The sequence below is a fragment of the Vigna radiata genome, unplaced genomic scaffold (assembly GCF_000741045.1).
Source record: "Vigna radiata var. radiata cultivar VC1973A unplaced genomic scaffold, Vradiata_ver6 scaffold_572, whole genome shotgun sequence".
NCBI classification, from domain to species: domain Eukaryota; kingdom Viridiplantae; phylum Streptophyta; class Magnoliopsida; order Fabales; family Fabaceae; genus Vigna; species Vigna radiata.
In genome coordinates, this window is record NW_014542563.1 from 12,534 (window position 1) to 21,972 (window position 9,439).

The window sequence follows — 9,439 nt, forward strand, 5'->3', positions numbered from 1 at the left end:
GCGCCTCCACGGAATTTCGATTGCGCCATTGTGAATCTGGCCGACGAATCGTCGCCCGGCACCCACTGGGTAGCGTATCGCGTAATTTACCCAGACTGTTTTTATTTCGATCCGATCGGCAACCTGAAACCGCCTCGCGAGCTTGTCACGTATCTCGGGCACTTGAATATCCTATATAATACGCATCGTGTTCAAACATCGCCCTTTGACAGCGTACTTTGCGGTCATTATTGTTTGGCGTTTCTAAGCGAATATGGGCTATGATTTCTACCTGAGCGGTCGCTCCTGGGAATTGTCCGCGGAATTTTTCCCGCCGATTCAACTGGCTCCCGAACGGAACTATGAGATTGCTCTAGTGAACGTAGAGGTGGCGAATACCATGCCGAATGTATTTCCCGGTTGCGACCGATTTTACTATCGGGAGCCCGGCAAAAAAGATACTGGTTTTTCTTACATCGTCATTGCCGAGGGCTCGTACGAAATTGATAGTTTGAGCGCTTTGATCGCGGAAAGGGTGCCCGGTGTACAGATTAAACCCAACCCCAACACGCTGAGCGTGGAGATCGTCAGCTCTGTGGATCTGGATTTCTCGCCGGACGATTCTATCGGGCCGTTGATGGGTTTTTCCCGGAAAACTTTCAAAGCCAAAGATAGGATCGTGTCGGACAAAGCCGTGGATGTTATGGCTGTCACGGCCATTCGGGTGGCCTGCGATTTAGTCAAAAATTCGTACGTAAACGGAGTAAAATCGAGAATTTTACACGAGATTGTCATCGATTGCGACCCCGGGTTTAAACTTTATTCCGCGCCGTCGCAGCTCATTTATTTGCCCATAAATAGGTCCGTTATCGACTCGATTACGTTACAATTTCTCGACACGGAAAATAATCCTATAAATTTCCGCGGCGAAGCAACATCGGCTAGACTTCATTTGCGCGAGGCAGCTCAATAATGGCCCTGCTTTTTCAGAAATACTATAAAAGACGTGGCAATCGCGGGCGCGTTTTCCCACTCGCAGAGAGACGCGTGCCACGACGACGTCATCGATCTTTGAGCAAAAGAAGCGCCCTAATTTTACGAAGACTAGGCTACACGCTGAAATGACGTCCGTAGTGGATGCTTTGCAGCATAATCGCGCGCATTTTGACGATAGCGACATTATCGCTTGCGATTATCACATGTACTATCCCTATTCCCCGGCCATGTTGGGGAATAATGACGTCATCACCATTACCTTGCAAAACCAGGACTTGGTAACGGACGTGTCGAAAAGTTTCATTTACGTTCAAGGAAAACTGACCAAAGAAGATGGGACGGGCGTAGGCACAGCATCATTGGTGAAAAATTTTGTGGGTTATTTGTTTGACGAAATCCGCTACCGCCTTGGCAACGTCGAGGTGGAGCGCACGCGGAACGTAGGCATGACTTCGACCATTAAAAATTACGTATTACTAAGTTCCGATCAGTCGAAGTATTTGCAAATTGGTGGGTGGCACGAGCCGAATGAGCTCTTGAAGGACGGCGTGTTCTCCGCGCTGTTGCCGTTGTCGTGTGTTTTGGGCTTTGCGGAGGACTACAAACTACCCATTGTTAACATCAGACAGGAACTTACACTTTTGCGCTCGCGGTCTGACAAAGACTGTCTTTTTGCGGCCGCGGCCAACACCGATAAAATCGTCTTGGAAAAGGTAGGGTGGTTGGTACCGCATTTGACCTTATCCGATCAGAGCCGCGTTAAGCTGATGAAATTAGTGGCCGCGGACAAGCCGATACAAGTACCCTTCCGCAGTTGGATGTTTATGGAACACCCCCTCTCGACAAATACAAAAGATTCTTGGACCATGTTGACAACATCTAATTTGCAAAAACCGAAATTTGTCATCGTGGGGCTCCAAACGGGGCGTAAAAATAACGTGTTGAAGGACAATGCAAATTTCGATTCTTGCAACGTGCAAGATATGAAAGTATATTTAAACGCGCAAACTTTCCCGTTCGCCAGTTTTGAAGCGGATTTCGCTAAAAACCAGTGTTTGTTGCCGTACGAGTATTACGCTCGCATGAAGAGTGTGTTTCACGCTGACGAACAGGCTGCCAATTACGAACCGCTTCTAACCTACAAAGATTTTCGCACGAAAGCGCCACTCTTTGTGTTCGACACGACTAAAACTACCGAAAACCCCATCGATTCGACAATCGATTTGCGACTTGAATATTTGACGTCAGCGGCCGTGGCGGCTGATACTATCGCGAACGCGGTTGTTGTCCACGATCAGCTTTTTGTCTATCACCCGCTGAGCCAAACGATCAAAAAAATCATCTAATGGCGGAAGCGTGCTGCGATATCCAATGTTTTTACAGCAACAACGCCTATCTGATAAAAGAGCTCGCATTGACCAGTCTGGACGGATCGATCGTGGAACATTACATTTTTCGGGCGCCGTTCCCTTTTCACGATTTGGACCTGAAAGATCAACAGACTAACGCCTACCTCACGAGAAACAAACATTGTCTCAACTGGTACGCTGGGGTCGTTAATTATTCGCAATTACCGCTGATTCTGGAAAGAATCGGTCGCGAATACGCAATCCTGTACACCAAAGGTAAGCAAAAACAAGATTGTCTGCAAAACTACGTATCTAGGGCGTGCTTGGTGGTCGACTTGGAGTCTCGTAATTGCCCGTCTCTCCTTGACCTTTCTATTTACCCTGCGGCCCGGTGTTACATGAACCACCCCTCTTGCGCCCTGACCAACTGTGTGCGCATGCGCGAGTGGATGGATGCAGATCTTAATAAAGGCGTCGGTTCGCTGTCCATATCCACCAGTCGCAGTCCAGATTGCGCCTTCGAAACTCGCTCCGTGAATCACCCCGTGTACAACAATGAGCTCTTCTCAAGAGAACATGGACGTTGATGTTGGGAACTTTGTTGATCCTGCTCCTGACGCAAGTCCCGTTCCTGTGCTTCGTCGAGCAATGCGCAGGGAACTGAACGCCAACTACTTGAAACGTGGGGAGCCGCAGGACCAGCCCATTCTCTGTAACAGCACTACCTACTACCTGAACTATACCGGCTTGAAACAAATCACCGTTGGCTTGCGTAGCGATGAGAATTTCGATGTGAAAATCGTCATTTCCCATCTGAAAGTTCCCAGTCGTCATGTTGAACTTTCCAAGCAAGATTACGCAACTTTCACCCAACACTTTGACGCCATCAGCCAGTACTTGCAATTGGGGCCTAACTCGAGAACTTCCAAGAAGGTTCAGCTGTCGGATGTGGATGTTCTCTGCGAAAATATGTACAACAAGCCGACCGTAACTCTATTCGATCGGCGAAACGGAGCGTCAGTCTCGTTTCAACGCAACGTTCTGGACTGTTTGATTTGGCTGCGGGACAATGTGGCAGCCGCGATCAAAGCCGGTGAGGCTCTGCAGCAGCAACTGTTGGTTGCCAACTTTGACAGTATCAACCACGAAAGTGATGTCAGGTTGCAGCAAGTTCTCACCGAGTTGCGAACTTACAACTGCTTGAGCTGGTTGTAAATGTGTATAAATTAGGGGGGTCCGCCGCGCGCAAACATTATTTCTCTCATGCGTGTTTTTTCTTCGATCCGACAACACGGCGGGCCCCCGTCATTCAGGTTCCTCTCTGATACCTGCTCTGAAGTGATTAATCTCGATTAGTGATTATTTTTCGAGGTATGTCGACGGGTTTTGACCCAGTCTTGTCTCGTTTATCCGTACTGATCACCTTTCTTCGCAAGAAATTGAAAGTGGACGATCTGTCTTGTGAAAACGAACTTTACGCGAGAACTCAGCTCGATTTGTGTCGCGTGCTTATTCTTCAATCGGAAAAAGACGCGTCGCCGCGGCAACGTCGCACGGCTGCCGCAAGACTTGCCCGAATCGAGTGTTTGCTGGCCAACGGACGTCATGGAGACGCCCATCCACGAAGTTACGGCCGAAGTTTTGCAGAAGCTTGACGAGTTCCGGCGGAAGTACCACGCGGCGCTGGATATACACGATCTGGTCTCGCTTAACTTGTGGCGTGCCAAGCTAGTGCGTCTTCAAAAACATGAGGAACGCAACGGGCATTACTCCGTTTGCCCCATGTACGCATATACACCCGGTGCGGACATTGATGTCGTGGACTCTTGTGTTTGCAATTTACCGGGGTTCGTACATCGGCGATTGATTCTTTGGGAACGCAGCATCGAATCTTTCGGCACTCGCGCTTTTAGACGCCGCAGGCACTGTAGCTTGCTTCGGACAATGACACATTGGTGCTCGCGTTAATTTTTTTTTGGGGGACCTCGGAGCGACTTGATGTGGTGCTTGAATCGAACTTTTTCTTGCTCCTCGTCACGTCGAACTTTGGTCCCCGTCATTCAGCCTTTCACGGCTGCCGTTCTGTTTGATGGATGATCCTCGCGACAAGGGTAAGTATTTCTTCTTCTTCTTTTTTTTCACACCAAGGCGGGGAGGGTGGGGTTTTGTCACAAAAAATTTTCACTTTACATTTTTATTTAAGTTTTTCACTCACCTGCTATCGTTGCTGTCGTCTGCTTCCCCCGATTTTCCGCCCGCCCCGATTTTCCGCTCGCCCGGACCGCGAGGCACCCTTTCCTTTCTCGCCTCTCTCACTACACCGGATATGGCACACAGATTACGCTATCAGGAGGCGCCGGGGGAACAAGAAAGAACAAGATATGTATTTTCACCGTTAAATGGGGAGTCCCAACGTATGGGAGGTACTCCTCCAACATATCGTTGAGCTCTCTCAGTACAGCCCATTTGGCAAGCGAGATGTTCCTCTGGTCCCCCTGGTAGCGCTCTGTGTACGATTCGGTATAGTGTATTCGGTGATTAGGCCCGATCGTTACAAACGCTCGAGCACGATATAAAATGTATTGCCCTACTTGGACAACGTCGAGTGCGTCCCACGCTTGCGCCTTTAACCCGTCAAAAGTCGGGGCAATCGCAGATGTTATTCGATTGAGACCCGTTAAAGACGCCGTGTGGGACGCATCGAATCGAACTTCGGTCACAACATTATATTCGCGGTCCCATTTGTAAATCACGTTGGGTTCCTCGTCTCCGCACTCGAGGACGTGGTTGTGCGTGTCGCGAGCTAGCTGGTCGATGCGCATGGTGGATCTTCGAGGTACAGAGGTGCACGGTAAACTGAAGCATCCTTTGACGGATCAACCTTTCACGGGTCAATTTTTCGTATATAAACGATTAATGTAGAAACCTGTTTCTAATCAGTTTTTTGGATCCGTGCTATTATGGCCGGACACGAAACCAAATTTACTTTTTGCAAGCAAAAAGATCGCATTAAGATTGAGTCTAAAGATACGCGGGATGCGCTTTCACATAAAAAAAGCACCTTGCTTCCGGCTAATGTTCGAGCTATAATTTGTTCCCCAAGTCACGGGGGCAAGACAACAATCATGCTAAGTCTCCTGGAGAGCGTTAACGGATTGAAATTCCTTAACCTGTACCTCTTTTCGCCATCGATCAATCAACCAAAGTACGTTCGGTTGTACCAAGTGTTGAGCCGAGTTCCCGGACTTGGCGTATTTTTTAATCCGGATGTTTCGCAGCTTGATATTCTGCCTTTTAGCTGTGTAGTACTGGACGATTGTCAGGCAGGCTCGATGTATTTAGATTTGATTTCACGGTTGTTTTCGCACGGGCGTCATTCAAACATCGATGTTTTCTATTTGGTGCAAAGCTATGCAAAAGTACCGAAGCATTTAATTCGCGATAATTGTAACCTAATTTGTGCGCTGAGACAGGACTCGCGAAACCTGTCCCACATTTTCCAGGACCATTGCTTCGGTGATATGGACTATCCCCGCTTTTTGAGTATGACGCGTCAGATTTGGCAAAAACCTTTCGGTTTCCTGGTCATTTCCACGGAATGCGATATAAATAGCGGGAAATATCGATGTGGATTTGATACTTTTGTCACTGATGTCGTACCGAAAAACGCTAGCTGTGAAATCGGAGCTTGCGGCAGCCACGAGAGCAGTGCGGAAAAAGTTCCGTGCTCTCCGCCGGGGGCTGATCGAGTTCGATCTTCAAACGGAAAAACAGTTAAAACCCCTGGTCGCTCCCCTGCAAAACATCGTCTCGACGGCCAAAAATGAAGCGCTTGCTGTGAAACAAAATTCCGGCGGTCCGCTTCCGGAATTTATTGAGCCGGATTTTCTTGTCGATTGGGGCTCGGCATACAGAGACAGTCCTGGCAATTTTGTCCCAGACACACCTCGCGGGTTAACTTTCGATGTTAACGCGCCAGGTACTTCGTCGGCGCAAACGCCGAAATCGACGGGCGAGTATTATCCCTCGAGCGCTATGCCCAATCCCGAAGAATACATTTTCGATCCCGAGACAAAAGCTAGTTTTGCTTCTTACGCGGAACTGTTGGGACCTTTGTCACGGAAGTATGTCGGGAGCGTGACGGCCAAACCCTCTATCCATGATACAACGTACGGGGTGAAATTCCATCAGGGGGAGCATGCAAATTTTCTGTTGGGCAATAAAGAGGTTGATTTTGATCAAAATGACGATATTCATATTGGCAGTTCAATTTTTAAAGGGACTCCAGGATTGTTTGAATTGTTATTTTTGAAAAACCCAAGTAAAGCTGCAATTACACAAAAAGATCTTGATACTTACAAAGTTATTTGCAATTTAACCAACTTACATCGTGCAAATTCCGATCCTAACGGTAGAATTAGATCTACCGCGCTGCCAAAGTACATGGGCTTCATCGGGAAACTATTCCCGCCTGGGGAGAAGAAGAAAAAAATAAATAAATTCACCAGAGGTGGCGGGTTTGTTCGCAATAATAACTTACCTTACAACTATGTTTATTGGGACTCTTTAGACGAATTGGTCAAACGCCTAGAGTTGTTGCATGCTGCCAAAGCGGCGGGAAACACCAACTTGGACGGCGAGATTTTTTCGATCGAAGAAGAATTACGTGAGGCGCACGTGATTCGTTAGTTCCTATAAAAGCGTATTACGTCACTTGTTGCGCTTTATTTACCATGGGAGGATCGTCAATCGATATTTTTGGTCGTAGCTCTAAAGGGCGCGCTGGAAAACAGGGGGAGCGGGGCGTTGGTTTTAACTTAACTCCTGAAGGAAATTTCGATCTACGTAAAAAACGCGTATGTAACGCTGCAAATCCTGTTGATGAACAGGATGTGGCTACGAAATCGTTCGTGCATCACTCGTTGAATCATCGAACAAGTATTGACAATAAAAACAACACATTTTCCATTAAGAAAAAACGTCTTATCGATGTGAATGACCCGGTGAACCCGAGCGATGCGGTAACCAAGTCTTTTTTGCAAAACAAAGCTCTGCTTCTGGAGGCTAATAATGAGGTTTTTGACGCACGTGATAAGCGTCTTGGCAACGTTGGGGCGGCCGCGAGCCTGGCGGACGCGGTCAATCTTAAGTATCTACATGACAATTCCATTTGTAAAGTAGAAGCAACCCTGTTGGATCCTAAAACAAAAGTAGAATCGAAGGCTTTTGTTTTCAACGCTAATAAGTTATCGATAGATAATATGGGGCCGCCGGCGACCGGTGAGAGCGCTGTGCCTTGGGGTTTTTTAGAAAACTGTTTGCGTCACCTTACTATGAGCCTCATGCACGAAATCGCGGATTCCGCGATTGCTCTACGCAAAGAGATTTATTACATTACGCGTTCGGCTAAAAAGAGGCCGGAATTGGAGACTCATTTAAATTCTATCGAAAGTTCGATTAATCGAACTTGGCGTTCGGCGTTAGAAATGGAGGATAAACCGCGTAAGTCCTACTCGTGGGATGAAAGAATAAAAGCCCGGTTGTGGTCGGATAAGTTGTACGAATAAACAACATAAATGACATCGTTAAAATCGCGTATCGTTTCAGAGCTCTTTCGCGGTGCACGAAAGAATTTTTCGAGACGAAAAGTTGAATTACGCGGTTTAGACGATTTAATGCAAATTGACTTAATTGACGTTTCCTCCTTATCGAAAAGTAATCGCGGTATGAAATTCATTCTCGTGGCGATTAACGCGCTGTCAAAAGTTGGATTTGCCGAAGGGCTGAAAGATAAGCGTGGTCCCACCGTGACAGCTGCCATGAAAAAAATTTTGGAGCGTTGCGGCACGAAATTCAAAAACGTTTCCTCCGATGATGGGGGCGAGTTCTGGAACGCGTCCTTCAAAAAATTAATGTCGGATCACAAAATTAATCACTATTCGACCTTTAGCAGTAAGAAAGCGTCCATCGTTGAAAGATGGATTAGGACGCTGAAAATGGCCATGTACAAAAATTTTCAAATTCAGGGGAGTTTCGACTGGGCGAATAATTTACAAAAATTAGTGGACGATTATAACAACAAGGTTCATTCTACCACGGGTATGAAACCCTCTTCCGTGAGAAAAAAACACGAAAGTTTTCTGTTAAACAAGACGGGTAATTCAAAGTCGTCGCGATATAAAAGCGTCGGGCAGGCCGGTTACCGTATCGGAGATTACGTTCGTGTTTCGAAGTATAAACACGTTTTTGCCAAATCTTACATCCCGTCGTGGAGCGCCGAAATATTCGTCATCTGCAAAATTATAAAATCTCGCTCGGGACCGCCAATTTTTTACCTGAACGATTTGAATAAAAAACCAATTTTAGGCGGTTTTTACAAGGAGGAATTGCAAAAGACTAAACTCGTCGACGACTATCTTATTGAGAAGATATTGCAACGGCGTGGAGATCAAATCTTGGTTAAATGGCTCGGCTTCAAAGACCCAACCTGGGCCAAGGTTTCGGACGTGCATTAATTATATGTTTGGAGGTGTTGACCGTGTGCCACGGTACTTCGGACAGGTTTCATGCAATTATCCGTATCGCCACCTGCGCCGGGCCCGTTAATGGAAGCGATATTTCTTTACTGCACAATGTAACCACAGTTTTGATGGTTAAAGGTTATTCACCTGCATGCGTTAATTTGAACTTGTCCAAAATTCACACCTGCGGTCTGCGGAATGTCGATGATCGGTACGGTCAAACTTTAAGCGGCTTCGTTTCTCAGATCAGTATCAACTGTCTGGAGAAACCGCAAAACTCGACTTCGGTTTCAGGGAGCGGAGGTGGGGGTACCTCTGACGTTTTACCGGAGCCTCGTGTATGTCTGTTGCTTGAAAAAATGCTTGTTTTTCTCAGTTTCCTTAGCGCAATTGTTTTATTACTTATTGCATACGCTATCAGTTGTTTATCCTACCTGTTGTATACGAGATGTTAGTCTTATTCTTGGCGACGAATACTTTTGGTTAGTAGTGCTAACATCAATGTTGTTGGGTCATCATCCTTGTTTTTACATTACCCCCATTTGCGTGGTGCAATAGACACGTTGGGGAATAGAATTGGCGAAATTATTTTTG

At 46.8% G+C, this 9,439-nt stretch overlaps 1 protein-coding gene across 1 annotated transcript; it reads left to right on the forward strand.

Annotated features, from left to right (window-relative positions):
- Positions 1–1,100: 1,100 nt before the first annotated feature.
- Positions 1,101–2,321, forward strand: LOC106780419. Its single transcript, XM_014668705.1, has one exon. It carries the CDS (start codon positions 1,101–1,103, stop codon positions 2,319–2,321), a length of 1,221 nt encoding a protein of 406 aa, XP_014524191.1.
- The last annotated feature ends 7,118 nt before the right edge of the window (positions 2,322–9,439 follow it).

Bases quoted from the DNA above. Each gene is read 5' to 3' on its own strand.
- LOC106780419 (XM_014668705.1), top strand. From the start codon at position 1,101: ATGACGTCCGTAGTGGATGCTTTGCAGCATAATCGCGCGCATTTTGAC.